The sequence below is a fragment of the Chiloscyllium plagiosum genome, unplaced genomic scaffold (assembly GCF_037043375.1).
Source record: "Chiloscyllium plagiosum isolate Xiang-an unplaced genomic scaffold, Cpla_swu_hap1 HiC_scaffold_11, whole genome shotgun sequence".
Taxonomy (NCBI): domain Eukaryota; kingdom Metazoa; phylum Chordata; class Chondrichthyes; order Orectolobiformes; family Hemiscylliidae; genus Chiloscyllium; species Chiloscyllium plagiosum.
In genome coordinates, this window is record NW_028270149.1 from 27267957 (window position 1) to 27286829 (window position 18873).

General features: G+C 40.7%; 1 protein-coding gene across 3 annotated transcripts in view; it reads right to left on the minus strand.

Moving 5' to 3' along the window:
- Positions 1 to 12213: 12213 nt before the first annotated feature.
- The window catches only part of LOC122557350 (retinal guanylyl cyclase 2-like), a 52277-nt gene continuing 45617 nt past the window's right edge, over positions 12214 to 18873 (minus strand). For 2 of the 3 annotated variants that reach the window (XM_043704977.2, XM_043704979.2), the window contains exons 17-20: positions 16449 to 16543; positions 16264 to 16349; positions 16064 to 16149; positions 12214 to 13187 (exon numbers count right to left, since the gene is read on the minus strand). In XM_043704977.2, the coding sequence (XP_043560912.2) occupies positions 13174 to 13187; positions 16064 to 16149; positions 16264 to 16349; positions 16449 to 16543 (281 nt within the window). In that variant the 3' untranslated portion in view covers positions 12214 to 13173. Of the gene's footprint in view, positions 13188 to 16063; positions 16150 to 16259; positions 16350 to 16448; positions 16544 to 18873 lie in introns of those variants that run through there. The other variant, XM_087991773.1, reaches the window with a different exon arrangement.

An 18873-nucleotide genomic window follows, 5' to 3' on the forward strand; every position in this document is an offset into this window, starting at 1 on the left:
TCTGCCTGATAGAAGAGGGTGAAGAGAGTATAACCGGAATGGGAGGGGTCTTTGATTTTGTTGGTTGCTTTCCTGAAGCAGTGGGAAGGATAGACAGAGTCAATGGATGGAAGGCTGGTTTGTGTGATGGACCAGGCTGTGTTTACAACTCTTTGTAGTTTCATGCAGTCTTGGGAAGAGCATGCTTTCTACAGTGCATCTATATAGATTGGTAAGAGTCCTTATGAACATGCCAAATTTCTTTATCCTCCTGAGGAAGTAGAGGCATTGTTGTGCTTTCTTGACTGTTGTGTTGGCATGGATGGACCAAGACGGATTGTTGTCGATCATCACTCCCAGAAATCTGACACTCTCGACCAACTCCACCTCAGCATTATTGATGTCTGCCCTCCACTCTACTTCCTGAGGTCAATGACCAGTTCCTTTGTTTTGCTGACATTGGTGGAAAGATTGTTGTCTTTACAGTATGCTGCTAAGCACTCTTTCCTGTTCTGTCGTGTTGTTTGAGATCCGACTTACCATGGTGGCATCATCAGCAAACATGTAATTGGAGTTGGGGTGGAATATGGCTCACAGTCACGAGCATATGAGAAGTGTAGTAGGGGCTGAATACTACAGCCTTACGGGGCATCAGTGTTGAGGATTATGGTGGAGGAGGTGTTGTCGCCTATTCATACTGATTGTGGTCTATGGGTCAGGAAGTCGAGGATCCAGTTATGGAGGGGGGAGCCAAGATCTAGGTCTCGGAGTTAGGAGAGGAGTTTGTTTGGGTTTATAGTGTTGAAGGTGGAACTGTGGTCAATAAGCAACTTCTGGGATACCAACTAAGGTAGACCTCATACATGAGTCTTTTTTACATTAGATAAAATGTGCTCTTTGTAAGTATTGAGTATGAATTGTGCAGCGGCTTTTAAACTTTACTGTGGGATGAAAAAACTTCTTGGAAATGTCAGTGTACACCTGGAGCCCACTGCAAAGACTGTCCAGGAACCTCTTGCAAATATTGTCATTAACTGAGGAAAAAAACAACACTCTCATTGAAGGAAGTTTACTTTCTATTATGTAGCAAATGAAAATAATATGCATATCTGAAAAGAAACAGATATAATTCTAGAGATCAGCTACATTATCAAGAATCTGATGCCATGACAGAATCCCGAGAGATCTGGGACCTATATTTCAAGACAATATTGCTTTGTAAATTGGTTCTTCCAATTCCTCTCAAATCAAGAGCTGCTTATATGGACCAAATGGGGTCTTACTGTGTTGTATCATGTTATCATATCACCACATGAAAATCTCATCCAAGCTACACACTTTCCTGGTTTCGAACTATATTGCGGTTACTTCAACGTTGCTGGGTGAAAATCCTGAAGCTCCCCTTCTAATAGCATGGCCAATGTCCCTGCACCCCCAATACAGCTCATCAAGGCAATTCACCAAAACCTTCTCAAGGGCAATTAGGGATGAGCAATAAATGCTGGCCGAGCCAGTGATACCTATGTCCAAAGAAAATAATTTACCTTTATTTGCTCATTAAGAAATGTAATATGGAAAATTCTAAACTGCAGCTCCAAAAAAAATTGTTTGATCAATTTGTCATTTAGCAGATCCACAGTGATTCTAGAGCAAAAACAAAAATAAATACAACTGTATTAATACAGCGATACCTTACTTCCTGCTTCACTTCCTTGTTTGGCAGGTCAGGGAAGGTTTCTCCTTCTCCCTACTATGTGTGGGTGAACCGACAGTATGAAAATATATTAGCCTTATGCAATATTTACATGTCATGTGAGTCATATTTTTGGAAATTTATCATAAATGTCATGTTTTTACTTGGGAGGATGGCTTCAATACAGCCCCATTTCTTTCTTAAATTTTGCATACATTTTCTTCCCTAACCAATTTCTGGGACCTTCCTCTAATTTTCCCTTTCTTTTGTGGCAAACTTTTGGGTCTGTTCATATCATTGTCATATGAATGGAAACTCCCCAAAATGGGAATCAGACAGGGTGGAGTCTACATCTCATCACACATTGGAGTCCAGTGCCCTAACCTTTGTCCTCTTCATTTCAAATTCCAGTTGTTTTTTAGGGTAATAACTCTATTTTCAGAGCATTACTAGGGTCACACTTTTGTATTTGACTGTGGCGATTGTGACATCATTTTCAAAAAGATGGAGAGCTTTTGAAGAAAGCTTTGTATTCAAAACACCATGCATAACTTAATTTAATTGATTTAAACCATCAAACTTCCAGAAGTATAATAAAACCCTGAATTCAGACTTACCATAGATGATACTGGAATGCCATGTGAAGAAAGTTGCGATCTTTTAAGTGCACATTATATTTATAAACAAAAATGAATCCACATCAAAGATATTGGGTAAAATCTTACTGGGGCTAGAGTGACATGGGCTATGGCAGCAAATGTAAATGAGAATGTGAGGCCTACCTCAAAGTCGAGATATCTTGCTTCATTACTTACGCTTTCCACAAGTGCTGTGGTGAAATCCTCACTCGGCAGTGGCAAGTTCACCTTTGACAGGGATCATTGATTGTTAAATGCCCACTTAACAGCCCAACTCACTTTATTAATATTCAGCCTCCCATCTTTCCAAGCATTGCAAGCAATGAAAGAACTCAACAAGGAAATCGGAAGGAGTACCTGATTCAGCTCTAAGCAAACTCCATGTTAGAACCTGGTCACTGGCATCTAACGGCACGCTCCATGCACACTAGCCACACACACTGCATATCTATAGACATTATCATCCAAAATGTGCTAACTTCTAACATGGCACATCTCCAATCCACTTACAGTATCCTCCTACACTTCAATCTGCATAGGCCACTATCATTGTAATGCTGCAGCAAGGACGTTCCAGAGAATTCAAGACATTCACTACCCTCTGGGAGGAGAAATTCCTTTGCATCTCAATTTTAAATGCATGTCCCCTTATTCTACTTCCATTAGTTCGAGATTCATCCATGAGCAGCAATATCTTCTTAATATCTCCCCTGGCAATCTCTCCTGGAATCTTGTATGTTTCAATAAAATCATCCTTTGTTCTTCTAAATTCTAAAAAGCAAAGGCTTAATCTGTTTTGCCATGCTTGATAAGTCAACCCCTTCATTCTAGGAGAAAGCCAAATAAATGTCCATTGAACCACCTAGAATGTCAATACATGTTTGTTGAACACAGGGAGCAAAACTATACACAGTACCCCAGCTGAAACTTTACAAACATCCTGTACAGTTGTAACAAGACTTTAGTTTTTTTAAACTCCAACCACCCAGCAATAAAAGTCAAAATTTAATTTGCCCTCTGACCTACATGCTACATCAGCATGCTTTTTTTTAATGTTTCTTGTACGAGGGCAAGATCCCTCTGTGCTGCATTGGTTTTGGAGTCTTTCTTCACTTAAGTACTTGTCTGCCTTTACGATTTTTTTCAACCAAAGTCCATGATTTCACACTTACCTCCACTAAACTTCATCTGCCAAGGTTTTGCCCAGTCCGTTATCCTATTTATATCTCCTTGTAGATTCTGTATATCGTCATCACAACGTGTCTTCCCCACCTATGGTTGTGTCATCAGCAAATCTGGGTGCGTAACACTTTATCCCTTCCTCCAACTCACACATAAAGATCGTAAATAATTGAAGCCCTCAGACTGATCCCTGTGGCACTCCACTAGTTACATCTTTCCAACCTAAAAAGGACCATTTATCATGATTCTCTGTCTTCTGTGTGCTAACCAATCCTCAATCCATGCTAATACATTACCCCCAATATCATAAGCTCCTATCTTGTGCAATAACTTTTTATGTGGCATCGTACTGAATGCCTTTTGGGAATCAAAATACACTACATCCACAGGTTCCCTTTATCAGTTTTGTTTGTTATGATCTCAATGAAGTCAAACGTTATTTCCCTTTTACAAAATCACATTGATCCTACATGACTGGAGGAAAGAAGGAGCATTGTAGTTGAGGATAACATTAAATTAAGTGGTTATTAAGCAGAAACCTATGAAAATAATGCCTTGTGTAACAGAGGATTTGATATAGAGTCAAGAGTGTGGTGCTGGAAAAGCACAGCAGGTCAGGCAACATCTGAGGAGCAGGAGAATCGACGTTTCGGGCATATCCTGATGAAGGACTTATGCTCAAAATGTTGATTCTCCTGCTCCTCAGATGCTGCCTGACCTGCTGTGCTTTTCCAGCACCACCCTCTCGACTCTGATCTCCAGCATCTGCAGTCCTCACTTTCATCTAGAGGATTTGATATGGAATGAAGAAAGATCACGGGGTGCATCTTACATTTTTATGAGTAAGTGTTGTTTCCATCAGTTTCAGGGAAGGTTTCTCATCATGAGGCATAAGGGGTTTTCTCACTGTGGGGTATTATAAAACCTGCTTGAGTAACTACCTCCCCAGCCTATGGCACTATTCTCACCCAATTCTAGCCTCATCTTCCCATTTCCTGCTGGGATGTTCCAGAATGGACTGTCATCCCTGTGCCATATTTATAAGATGCACTCAGACAAGCCTGGATAGGGCTGCCTCTGTGGTCCATGACATTTGCCCTGGACATGGTAGATGAAGGAAAATAGGTGCCCTGCTTTGTAGGTGGGAATTTGGCAATGGGATGCTTTCTTCTCCTGGGACTAACAGAAGAGGTCATGACACCACATCATCCCAACCCAGACTGGTTAGCACCAAGGTCTGTGCAGTCTGGCCATCTAGAGGGATATCCAGCACCATAGGAAGAAGGACAGTGACTGTCTCCACACAGCTGTGTAAATGCCACCAACTCCAAAAGTTCACACTCTGTCTCTGTTATCACAACTGTCTCCCATCGAGGCTCAGACTCTATCACTCTCACTAGTACATTTTCCCATACACACTATCATGCACCTAGTGCCCCCCGCCCACACACTACTAACCCTGCACACCCTCTGCATTAGCCATTTATTTGTTTGAGACACATCCCCATCTGCACCATAAGTAACAGATCTACCAATTACTTTCAGCTCTCTTAGTATTTGCCTCTCCCCCACTGCAGGAGGAAAACAGCCTAGAATAGGACAGAAACAGTCAAGGTCACCGCTGGGCTGCCCAACGTTCAGCACCTCCCCATTATGAGAAAGGATCCTGACTCTGACAGCCCTGAGCAGCTGACAGGCTTTGACCAAAGCCCTAGATTGTTATCAGATCCTGAACGTGACTTAAGTCTAAATGTCATAAAATTAACAAAGGTGAATTATGAATGAAGAAGCACTGAGAGTAAGTGAATGCAAAGTGAGCAAGCGAACAGCCCAGAGATACAGCCTGGTACAGTCCATGAGCTGGATGTGTGTCCCTGAGTGCACAGTGTCCTTGTGGCAGCAAGTTTGCCCTGAAGTGTAGCACAAAAGCATCCTTTAAGTGAATCAGCGATTTGCCATGAGGGTTCTCAGAGGTTGGCACATGTCAGTGCCAATGTCTATAGGTATGGGATGCATGTTGTCAGTGCTGCTGAAGTGTGCCATGATAGCTTTATGCCTGGCGTCCAACTTGAAGGCTCTTTGGAACAAGGGTTGAGCTGGAGTGGCCTAGTACCCGCTTTGACTTCTATGTTAAGAATTCTCAGCATCAAGTTTGCTCACGGCAGGTCGTAAGAGAGGAAACAGAATATTATTGAGGTGAGGTGTGCAGTCATTAAGGTCATTTACGAGGAATAATCCCCCTTCATAGGCAACATTCAACTTCCAGACAAGAGTCTTGCCTCAGTGCCAAGGGTTAGTTAAAAGATGCACGAAGTTGTAACATTGAGCAACAAGAAGCAACAAGAAACAGGAAAGAAAATAGTAACAGTCAGGAAGAGAATGTTATCTTCACATAAGGATGCATTTGTCAGAACAGTTTTATGAACAAACATCCACTATCCATTCTTAAGAAATGTTGAGTTCAACATCGCTATCTGTATATCTTAACAATTAACAATGTTCAAGAATTGATAAAAACTGAAAGAATTGCAGATGCTGGAAATCAGAAACAAAAACAGAAATTGCTGGAAAAGCTCAGCAGGTTTGGCAGCACAAGTTCTGATGAAGGGTCACCTGAACTGAAACGTTAACTCTGATTTCTCTGTGGAGCATCTGTGGAGAGAAATCATAGAGTCATCGAGATGTACAGCATGGAAACAGACCCTTCGGTCTGACCTGTCCATATTGACCAGGTATCCCAACCCAATCTAGTCCCACCTGCCAGCACTTGGCCCATATCTCTCCAAACCCTTCCTATTCATATACCCATCCAAATGCCTTTTAAATGTTGCAATTGTACCAACCTCCACCACTTCCTCTGACAGCTCATTCCATACACGTACCACCCTCTGCATGGAAAAGTTGCCCCTTAGGTCCCTTTTATATCCTATTATTGCCCCACATAATTTTGTAAACCTCTATAAGGTCATCCCTCAGCCTCCGATGGTCCAGGAAAAACAGCACTAGCTTGTTCAGCCTCTCCCTAGAGCTCAAATCCTCCAACCCTGGCAACATCCTTGTAGATATTTTCTGAACCCTTTCAAGTTTCACAACATCTTTCCGATAGGAAGGAGACCAGAATTGCACATAATATTCCAACAGTGGCCTAACTAATGTCCTGTACAGCTGCAACATGACCTCCCAACTCCTGTACTAAATACTCTGACCAATAAATGAAGCAAACCAAACGCCTTCTTCACTATCCTATCTACCTGCGACTCTACTTTCAAGGAGCTATGAACCTGCACTCCAAGGTCTCTTTGTTCAGCAACACTCTCTAGGACCTTACCATTAAGTGTATAAGTCCTGCTAAGATTTGCTTTCCCAAAATGCAGCACCTTGCATTTATCTGAATTAAACTCCATCTGCCACTTCTCAGCCTACTGGCCCATCCAATCAAGATCCTGTTGTAATCTGAGGTAACCCTCTTTGCTATCCACTAGACTTCCAATTCAGAGTTAATCTTCCGGATCGAGTGATCCTTCCTCAGGACCTGAGTTGTCGGACCTGTTGAGCTTTTCCAGCAATTTCTGTTGTTGCTCAAGGAATTAAGTTTTTGATGACTGCTTTGATTTAAGCTGAATAATCTAGATTTACTGCTGCTCCTTCGCCTTATTTGTGCTTAATAACATGAAAATGCTGCCCCTGTAAAAATACCTTCATCCCCTGTAAAAATACCTTCATCCCCTGTAAAAATACCTTCATCAGTTCTGCAGTCCCAACAGGCAACCATTGTTGAAGGGAGGACAGAAAAGTGGTCAGTCTGTCCCTTTGAACAAGATTGTTTTGAGGCAGCAACGGATCAGAATACTGTACACTATATTTGGATTACCCAGTCGCCAGACATGCATGTCATCTTTAGGCCCACCACTAGATGGAGACTGCTGTTCAAGAAAATGAAGGGATCACAAACCATATTTTCTTCTCGTTTACATTTACTGAGAAAGTTTCTGTAAAAAATAATGGACATCAGGTAAAAAGGCCAAATTACCAATCTATCCGTGACTGCTCTGAGGATTCCTATCCTTTGAAGATGGTTTAATGAGCCTTAGAGTAAAGGTTCCCCCCCCCTCCAACAGCAATGTATATTGAAACAAAATCAGAAATTGCTGGAAAAACTTAGCAGGACAGGCAGCATCTGTGAAGTTCTGAAGAAGGGTCACTGGACCCGAAACGTTAATTCTGCTTTCTCTCCACACCCACAGATGCTGCCCGACCTGCTAAGTTTTTCCAACAATTTCTGATTTTTTATTTCTCTAATTTCCAGCAACTGCAGTTCTTTGGGTTTGTTTGAACAATATATATAACACCTATAACAGAATAAAACACCCCAGGATACTTCACAGGAGCGATATAATATATGAGCTATAAAAGCTAAGCCACTCAAATAGATCTTAGGTCAGACTACTGGAAGCCTAGTCAAGAAGGTAGATATTAAGGAGTGTTTTTAAAAGGATTGTGAGGTAGTGAGACAATGAAATATCAAAATGCTTTTCCAGTTTACAATTAATGCAGTTTACAATTAAAACCAGTGTTGTAAAAAGACCAGAATTACAGTAGCATTGATATCGCAGGGAGATGTAGGTCCGAATGAGATTAGAGGGACAATGGGGCCGTGGAAGGATTTGAAGACAGGGTCTTCATTTCTAATATCTTCCTGAAAATCCATCACTGTGAGTTTAAAAAAAAGCAGAGATGTGGAACAGGACGTAATGTGAGTTAAGACACAGGCAAGCAGAATTTTGAATAGCATCAAGCTTAAGGTGTGTTGAATGTAAGAAAGCAGCCAGGAATACATTGATGCCATGTTGAGGTCTATGGTGAAGAACTGTCAGGATAAAATTCTGCAGCTATGCAATGAAATATAAAGGTGAGTTTTTAATATCAGCTCAACAGAAAAAAGCCCCTGAGGGATGGGGATTGACTGAAACAAACCTTCTTAAATTTGAGCTCCCCATCAGTTACGCTGATGGAGAGGTGGTGGTGTAGTGGAAATGTCACTTGACTATAACAAAGGCCCAGGGGAATACTCTGCAGACACCCCACCATGGTACATAGTGAAATTTGAATTTAATAAAATCTAAAATTAAAAATTAATCCAATGGTGATGATTAAACCATTGCTCATTACTGATTGTTGTAAAAATCTGTCTTCATTAAAGTCCTTTAAGGAAAGAAATCTGCTGCCCTTAGCTGGTCCAGCCTAAATGTGATACCTAAAACATTGCAACATGGTTGACTCTTAAATGTCTTTTGAAATAACCAAGCAAGCCAAACATCAAACCTCCATATCGAAGAAAAGATCAGGAATTGGAAAAATCTCCCAGCACCAAACTAGGAATTGGAAGTGACACCAACAAGTCAGTGTTCAACACTGTTCATACCTCTCAGAAAGGCCATGTCCTTATGCAGCAAAGCCTGGACAACATACAGGTTTTGACTGGTAAGTGGCAAGTAACACTGAAGTCACACAAGTACCAAGCAATGATGATCACCAGCATGAGAGAATTTAACCATCTTCCCTTGAGATTAATGGCCATTGCTATCACTAAGTCCCCCCTGCTGTCAATATACTCAGGATTGTTGCCAAACAGAAACTGAATTGGACCAACCACATGAACACTTTGGCTATAGAACTGATCAGACATTAAGAATTCTGCAATGAGTTATTTACCTCCTGACTCCCCAAAGCCTGTCTAGCATTTACAAGGCACAAGTCAGGAGTGTGATAGGGCTTTTGCCCGAAACGTCAATTTTCCTGCTCCTCGGATGCTGCCTGACCTGCTATGCTTTTCCAGCACTACTCTAAGAATGGATGAAGCACAAACAACACTCAAGAAGTTTTACACCATCCAGGACAAAGCAGCCCATTCAACTGGTACCCCATCCAGCACTTTCCATGTTCACTTCCTTTTACTTCCATCACTCAGCAACAGCAAGGTCATCCATCTTCAAGCTGTACTGCAACAACTAAACAAGGTTCCAGAGAGCACCTTCCAAGCTCACTGAGAAGCTCAAGGGCAGCAGATGGATGGGAACACTGCCACCAGCAAGTTCCCCTCAGAGATGTTTAACATCCCGACTTAAAACTACACCACCATTCTTTCACTGTTGTTGGGACAAAACCTACTTTCCAACGACATTGTGGAATTATCTGCATCCCAAGGACTGTAATAGTTCAATGTTGCAGCCTTGCTCTTAAAACTATAATGTTTCTGTCACAGTGTGTGAATTGCCCTGCTATCATCAAACAGCCTGCTCACATTCCTTAGCAGGAAGAACAGGACAGCAGCCTACTATTTCACTAGAGAGAGGTTGCAGAACTACTTGGTGCAGGGGTACTTGGGTGAGCTGGTATATGAACCATATAAAGTTAATGTGTAGTTTATTAGGAATGCAATTAGATGTTTATTGCACTAGGAATGGCTAGAAACTTATTAATATAAAAGTAGAGAGGTTCTATTACAGCTGAAGAGGATATTGGTGAGGCTGCAATGATGTACTATATACTGCTTCTGACTCCTTATTTGAATAAAGACTTATTGCTTTTGAAGCAGTTTAGACAAAGTTCTAATTTGGAGGTGCCCGTGTTAGACTGAGGTGGACCAAGTTAAAATTCACACAACACCAAGTTATAGTCCAACAGGTTTATTTGGAAGCACTAGCTTTCAGAATGCCACTAGCTTTTGGAGTGCTCCAGAGCAGAGCTCCAAAAGCTAGTGCTTCCAAATAAACTTGTAAACCTGTTAGACTATAACCTGGTATTGTGTGATTTTAAACTTCAAACAAAGTTCAATCAACACTTTTTTGGGATGAAAAGCTTATTTATGAGGAACAGTTGAACAGGTTAGACCTATATTCATCCTTCATGTTTAAAATGACCTGAATAAAGAATCCTTGCTTCATGATCTTTGGGTTGTCTGTACATTCATACTTGATGTCCCAAGCAGTAATGGGATACAGAAGGAAAGCTCAGCTGAGGTCAAAACTACTGCCATAGAATCATACATCATGAAAACAGACCCTTCAGTCCAACTTATCCATGCCAACAGATTTTTTTAAACTGAACTAGTCCCATTTGCCTTGCATTTGGTCCATATCCCTTTAAACCTTTCCTATCCATGTACCTGTCCAAATGTCCTTTTAATGTAGCTGCCTCTACCACATCCTCTGGCAGCTCGTTCCATACATACAACACCCTCTGTGTGAAAAAGTTTCCCCTCAGGTTCCTTTGAATCTTTCCCCTCTCACTTTAAACCTATGCTCTCTAATTTTGGACTCCCCTATCCTGGGAAAAGACCTTGCTATTCAGCTTATCTGTGCCCCTCAAGATTTTATAAACCATCTATGATCTTATTGAATGGTGTAACAGGCTTGAAAGATCAAATGGCTACTTCAGCTCCTAAGTCCTCAGTCCTATTCCAATTCTTTTTTTGCTTCCAATGATTGGTAACCTTAATGAGGTACCAGAAGATTAAAAATAGATCAGCAGGATTGGGTTCACATATGGCAGTTGCACACCTATGTAAGATGCCGATGACTATGAAAGGAACTATACTGCAGTGAGTGACAGATGTTCCTGTAAACCTGAGTGATGACACCAAGTGAACCAATTTATATTGGATTCTGTTTACAAAGCTAACAAAATGCTGTGCAAATATTCTGCCACCTAGCAATGGCTTTTGAATGGTGTTGCTATGAAATATTTTTTCCCTCCAGCAGTGTCTGAGTAAATGTTGTCATGTTGATTTCCTAGATCTTATCATAATGGAAATCTATTAAATGAGTAATGTTTAGACAGTTGGGAGCACCTGAGTACATTAAAAAATCATGTGTGTAAAAGGAAGGCAGATGGCTCCTGGAGAGGTAGAAAGATTAATCTAACAAAGTGATTCTGATGTCAGTATGCAGCTAACTTTCACAAATGTCTTACAGCAATCAAGACCTTAAAACGGTTGTAATCTATGTGTCTCACGTACATAATCGGGTCTTCCTTGATGGCTCTGTTGAGAAAATCACTGGTAAGCCAAAACTGAGCCATACAATCAGCAGAACTTGGGAATCAATGCCTGGTATGTAATGAAATTAACTCATTTAAACTGGAAGTAGATCGGGTATTCTACAAAAAGAAAATGATTGTGCATACTGAAAGCTGAACCTTTGCACAGTAAATGCTGGCAAGTCTCAGTGGGGCAAACAACATCTTGAGAACAAGAAATAGACAAATGTTGCACCTTAATGACCTTTGTGAAAGCTGGAAAAAGATAAAGATATAATGGAGGGTAGGAAATAACGAAAGGGGATGACTGTCATAGGGTGGAAAACAGAAGAGATTGAATCACAAAAAGAATAATGGTAAATGGCAGAAGTTGGTTTCAACACACTTTGTGTTGTGGAGGTAAACTAAAAACACAACTTTATTCAGGGTCCAGTTTCTCACTGTTATTACCCTGCCAGATAGTACTGGTTGGCAAAGGGCTGTATCGGAAAGGCTATGATGATCTGACAGTCTGATAATCTGGTGATCCTCACCCTGAGGCTGAACCATGAAGAATGTCTGATTGGACAAGATATAGGAGGATTGGAATCACCCATTGACTTATACCACAGTCAGTCAGCAACTTCAAAGAAATCCAGGGAAAGGAAAAGTGAAACTTTGGGGGAAGGAAAGAAACAATTGCATATAACTGATTTTATTTTACAAAATTACACGGCACACAGACAAGTCAGGGTAGAGGTAACAATGGTATAATACCTGAATTTGTACAATACCAAAAAATACTGTATACAACTCAGCACCTAGACTTCAATGCACCATTTTCAGGAATGTAGATGCGAGGACAATGTAATTGATGGTATTTCATTTTACAACACATCAAGACTACCAACACCTGAATTGGTACATAAAATTTTCTTCAATCTGTACCAGAGGAAGTCTCCCTTTGATTACTGTTCATAGTGGAATGGTAAAGACAAATTTAAATAGTGTGCTACCACTAGGAATTCCTTCTACAGTTAGAAAATATACACATATGCATACTCGACAATTTTTCAATATATTTGTGTGATGCTATCTATGTTCTGGGATTATTACAATAATATACATTGGGATTTTTTTTTCAGGGTTAATGTTACTTTATAATGACATGCAGCACAAAGGCCTTGAGAAAAGTAATTTGTCATGATGTTTGGTGTTTGAAAAGCTTCCTAACAAATAAAGCTTACCCACAGTTGGAAGAAGCTTTAGATATTCTGAAATCTTAGATTCAAGCACAAAAAGTCTTTGCTACATGTTGGATTTTTTTTGTTTTTATGTGCTAAGGTGAAAAGCCCTTCATTCCAGTAATATTCAGTCACCAAATTCCTACATTTGTCACTACTAAGGAAAATGGGCATGAAATTGAGTTTTAGACTTTCCTTCAAGATTATTTTTAGTAATCTACTTCTGATTTATCTGCTGCAGTAGTCTTAATACTACTAAGAATAACGTTTCAGAGTGTCATTGTTAATCAGATGCAGCCTCTTAATCAGTGGATGAAGATTAAGGTTGCCATCTGTGAAGCTATCATGGTTCTCCTGTTGCAGGAGCTGTGCTGCCACATAGTGCATGTATGTTGCCTTCTTCATAGACAGGTTATTTCCTTTAGGCTGTCAAGGCTAGAAGTAAAGGTGAAAACAGGTTAAAAGTGAAGCTCACAGTACACCACCATTAGTTCAACTAACACTCTGCTCTAATTGGTTCTACTCATTGTCTAAAGTTTGGCATCTTAGACTTCCTATAGAGTGGAAGCAGGCTATTCAGCAAGTCCATACCAACCCTCCAAACAGCATCCTACCCAGATCCACCCCATCCCTCTAACTCTGCATTTCCTATGACTATTCCACCTACACTATGGGCAATTTAAGCACAGCTAATTCATCTAACCTGCACATCTTTGGACTGTGGGAAGAAACCAGAGCACTCAGGGGAAACCCACGCAGACACAGGGAGAATGAGCAAACTTCACATTGACAGTCGCCCAAGGCAGGAAATGATCCCAGGTCCCTGGCACTGTGAGGAAGAAGTGCAAACCACTAAGTCACGTGTCACCTCAATGTGGTTCTTCCTAAGGAAGCTCATGACTTTGCAGTATGTTCCGCAGACTTAATATATGCTAATGCAATAGTAAGAAAAGCTTGCATTGTTTTGCAACTTCAGGATGTTCCAATTGCTTTACAGACAATGAAGCACGTTTTAAAGTGGAGTCATTGCTTTAATGTAGGAAATGTGATAACTATTTTATGCATAGCAAGATCTCACCAAAAGTGATATAAGATAGTCAGAAAATCTGTTTTGGGGTTTGGTTGAGAAATTTAATGCAACACAATGAAATGTCACTGGAGATTATGTATTCATGTTCCTGGACTGGGGCTTGAACCCTATACCCTATACCCAAATCCAAAGGTGCTACCACCCAGTAACAGTGTATTGACTCATTGGTTAAAAATGCAATAAGGTAGAAATTTGACCGCATAGTAAGTGTGTTGTGAGTGTAAAAGAAGCTCAGTGAGGGTTGGTTTAAGAATCATGATTCTGCATTGAGTTTATAATGATATTATTTACTTGATTAATGTTGGGATATGGCTCCAAATCATTGAGTATCTCAGCAGATTATTTGACTGAGCTGTGGTTGAGTCCCAACTTACTTCATTGCCTGTTGTAAGCTACAGTCCACAGACAGTGATTGGGAACAGAAACAGCTGGTATTGTCCACCCTCCTTAAACCAGTGACACGTATGCTAGTTATGCCAATTCTACCATCATCTTGAGTGAGACTGGCTAACACAGCATGAACTGGAGATCCAAATGTCTTAATCTGTGTGGCTCAAGCTTATTAAGCATTATGCTAACCCAGTAAACCACTGGGTTTATTTACTTTCTTCCTCTCTTGAAAGCAATCAGAAACGATGATCCCATTGGCCCTACTCCAGTGACTCAACCAAGTGTTCATTCATCACATGTCAGTCAACACAGTGAGGTTACAGCATAATGTTAGGACCTTAGGAAGTATCATAGCTGTATCTAGCATCCACATATTTAATTTTGAGCAGGAAACATGACCTGAATATTTTTCCAATGTCACAATGTTGCGGCTTTCCTGCCCCTGACATCTTCAATGTTGAGTGCTTTTGGTGCTTTTTAAAAGAATATAACAGCTTCAGGTTTGTTCCAAAGTACTAAACATCAGACTGGAAATTATATACATCACTATCATGGAATCAGATGAGTTCCAATGATATAACATTATTAAAATGCAATGATAAAATGTTATATACTTTAAAGGAGATGACAGTAAATAAAGATAGAATGGTTTCAGATAAGTTTGAGATTTAGGCTGACCAACCATCTATGTTTAAGTGGGATGGTTGGGTTTTAGGATTGGACAATTATTAATAATCACTGTTGTGACAATACTATGGCTTTAAGAGGTGTATTTTGTCCTTTTTTAAATGAGTTTTTTTATAATCAAAACCACATTACATGTGGGACACAGCACCTTATGCTTGCTTTTGAATAAGAAAAAGTTAGGTTCTAAGCTATCTCCTTGATATATTTGAATGGGGGAGGGTTTGTCTGGTCCATAACACTGTTTGATCAGACATTAATACCTAGAAATTGACACTGATCGTATAAGAGGATAAACATATTACATATTCATAAGATATTCCTTTATCTACTTATACAGCTGCACTGTCCATGGGAAATAAATAATAGAAAAACAATACACAGGGGAAATGTTTACCCCTGGTATTGCAAGCTGTCAAAAAGAGGAGACTTATTCAGCTCCAGACACAAGAATAGAACACGGACCAATTTATTACAGTCCACTGTCACTTATTCCTGAGTAGTATAGAGTTGAAGTAAAGAGACTGATTTTAAGCCATCCAGCAGACTTGAAATGCATGGGCCTACACATGTAAAATTGCCTCCACAAATCGATTGCCCTTCTGTTCTTGCATTCCTACATGTTGTTACCATAACAGTATGGAGGAAAGTTTGGATTTTTACTGTTGTGGCCTCCCACTCTTCCCAGTCATTGCCCCTTTGCTACCATCTCATTTGTCTGTCTACACCCGTTGTGCTTTATCTGAGCACTGATGATAAGGTTTGTTCAATCTAATTTTCATTTATTAGTTGCCATTGTCTGCCCTATTCAGGCAGGCAACTGGGCAGTAGTTTTTTTAAGTGAAGCCCAGATATAAAAATGCCAGGCCACCAATGGATAATTAATCTGGGCTACAAATAATAATCATCGGAGAGATTCAGTTCTTTGTACCCCCGCTACCCATACCATCTACCCAAAGTTCAGTCTCAACTAAAATTCCAATCTGTGCCGTGCCTGCCCTTGAATTATAACCTAGAGAAAACACCTGTGGTGATCATATATAAATGATGACTGATTTCTTTTTATTGTAGTCATTTATAAAATGCTGAAGTAAATAGGAAAGTACACAAGACCGAGATCGTTAGACATTAGTGTACACAGTAATACCTGGGATACTTGCTTTTTGCTGTTTTTGTGCTTTCAATTGTTTGTATCTTGCCATTTCTTCCATCTGCAAACCATGAGTACTTTGCCTGTGGAAACAAAACAGTGAATAGCGGGGTGAGGTGAGTTAGTGACAGCAATATTTTTGCTTATCTGTGCTTCATTTGCAAATGTGCTGGTCAGGCTCTGATTATTTTACTTACCCTGGCTTCAATTCTGGAGGTTTCGGTAATGGCTTGGTAAAACCTTCTTTCCCTACCAGCCAGTAGGTCTGCTCAAAGCCTTGGCCCTTTCAAACAAAATGGAAAATGATATCTGAGTGTTTTCTCTTCTGTAGCACTGAACACAAAACGTGGAAATTCTCATTCACGATGTGGGCTTTGCATACCATCAGCTCAGTTCGTTCTCTAGGCTCCAGCTTATAACCTTCATTCAGACTTATAAGAATTTTAACAGTTGTGTGATTGACATGAATGCGATAAGCTGTAAAGATAGACAAGTGAATCAAAATCATTTTTTTGAGACGTCACAATCAGCTATAGTATTCCTTGAACTAAGTTATACCCTCTCATGTGGCATTCACCATGTCTATCATATAACCTCAACACAGGCAGCAATGAAAGCAAGATAGGCTGACTGTAAAGTTACAAAGTGATATTAATAGATGAAGTGACTGGACAAAACTGTGGCAAATGGATTTCAGTGTAGGTAAAAATAAGGTTGTCTACTTTGGGCATAAAACATTAGAACAGGATGCTTTCTGGAATATGAAGATCTAGAAAAGGTGGAGGTTCAAAGAGACTTTTTGACTTCAGTATATTGATCATTGGAGTTTTGTTGCATTGGTTGGACAGCTGGCCTATGATGCAGAGTGATGCCGACAGTGTGCTTTCAATTCCTGCACCAACTGAAGTTATCACAAAGGACTATCCGCAATTTGTCCCCTCACTTAAGGTGTGGTGATCTCAGGTTAAACCATCACCAGTCATCTCTCTCTCTCTCTCTCTAATGATAGAGTAGGACTCTGTGACTATGGCTACTTTATCATTGAAGTTCCGTGAACAGTTACAAAAGTTAATCACAGCAGCTTGTGAAGGAATGTTTCCTTTCCATCCAAAGGAATAGAAGACGTCCCTCTGCTACAAAAGTCCACTTAGCATACTCCTGGAGGCTTGAACAGTTTGAGATTCCATATCTTTGGAAGGATATATTGGTTGTAGTGTAGTGGTGCAGAAAGATGTCATTCAGCTAATCCAGTCTGCAGTAGTTCCTTTGAATAGCAATCCAGTTAGCAGCACACACATCTGGATACTTCAAAGGTTATGGGCCCTGACAACATTCTGGTAATCGTACTAAAGACTTATGCTCCAGAACTTGCTGCACTCCTAACCAAGCTCTTTCAGTACAGCTACCACACTGGCATCTATCCAACAATGTGGAAAATTGCCCAGGTATGTCTTGTACATAAAAAGCAGGGCAAATACAACTTGGCCAATTATCCCCAATCAGTCTACACTCAATCATCAGTAAAGTGATGAAGGAGGTCATCAACAGTGCTATAAAACAGCACCTGCTCAGCAATTACCTGCTCACTGATGCCCAGTTTGGGTTCTGCCAGGGCCACTCAGCTCCTGACATCATTACAGACTTGGTTTAATTCAGAATTCTAGAGGTGAGGCAGAGAGTGACTACTTTTGACATCAAGGCCTTATTTGACTGATTGTAGCACCAAGGAGCCCTCATAAACCAAAGTCAATCAGAGGAAAAACTCTCCATTGCTTGGAACCATACTTGGCATAAAGCAAATGGTAGTATTTACTGGAAGTCAGTCAGCTCAGCTTCAGTGCATTTCTGCAGTCCTCTGGGGTAGTGTCTTAGACACAAGCACATTCAGCTGCTTCATTAATATTTTTCCTTCCATCATAAAGTCAGAAGTGGAGATGTTTGCTGATGATTGCACAATATTCAGCACTACTTGCAACTTCTCAAATAGTCCAATTCCAAAACCAACGAGACCCAGACAGCACACACGTTTGGCTGATAAGTGGCAACTAACATTCATGTCATGCAACACCCAGGCAAAGAACATCTTCAATAAGAGGGAATCTAACCATTGCCCTTTGAAGTGCAATGGCTTTGCCTTCACTGAATCCAGATAACAATTAGGTGCGGAAGCAGTCATTGATTTTTCCCAGTCTTGGCCAGGAGATAAGCTATAATATTTCAATGCTGCCAAGCTAAACTTAACCTTCTCAATGGGGGGAATATGATGACCCCAATTCCCCAGCTCTGGAAGCAGTGAGAATACACATAATTGGATGCATAGAGACTCCAGGGCCCAAGTAGACAAGGGCACTAAGCTCGGCAGTAACCCTGCTCTCTCAAATGTCCTTAATGTGCTCAAACACAAGTGCACAGTGGGCCCTCCTTTGCGCTCCCATACAAAGTGCCAGTTGTCAAAACTGGATTGTCCTGGAGCAAGAACCCGAGTCTATGTAGCCATTGGTTTTGTCAGGCACGGAGCATTCTGAGTGACATGGTCCACCTTTGCCATGATCTCGCCCTCCCACCCAGGCACTGCGGCTGAGCCACGAAAGGAGTAACCAAAACTCAAAACACACAAAAGCTCCAAAACACACATGGAAATTCAATGACAGGTGTAACCAAATGGAGAAAAGTAATTCCCTACATCCACGATCCCGCCCCACTCACAAAGAGCGTAGTTACTACATCTTTATAATGCTGGTCTTTCACAGTAGGCAAGGAAAGAAAGTTTGTTTTGGTGAATGGGCAGAACCTGGGGTCCACCTCAG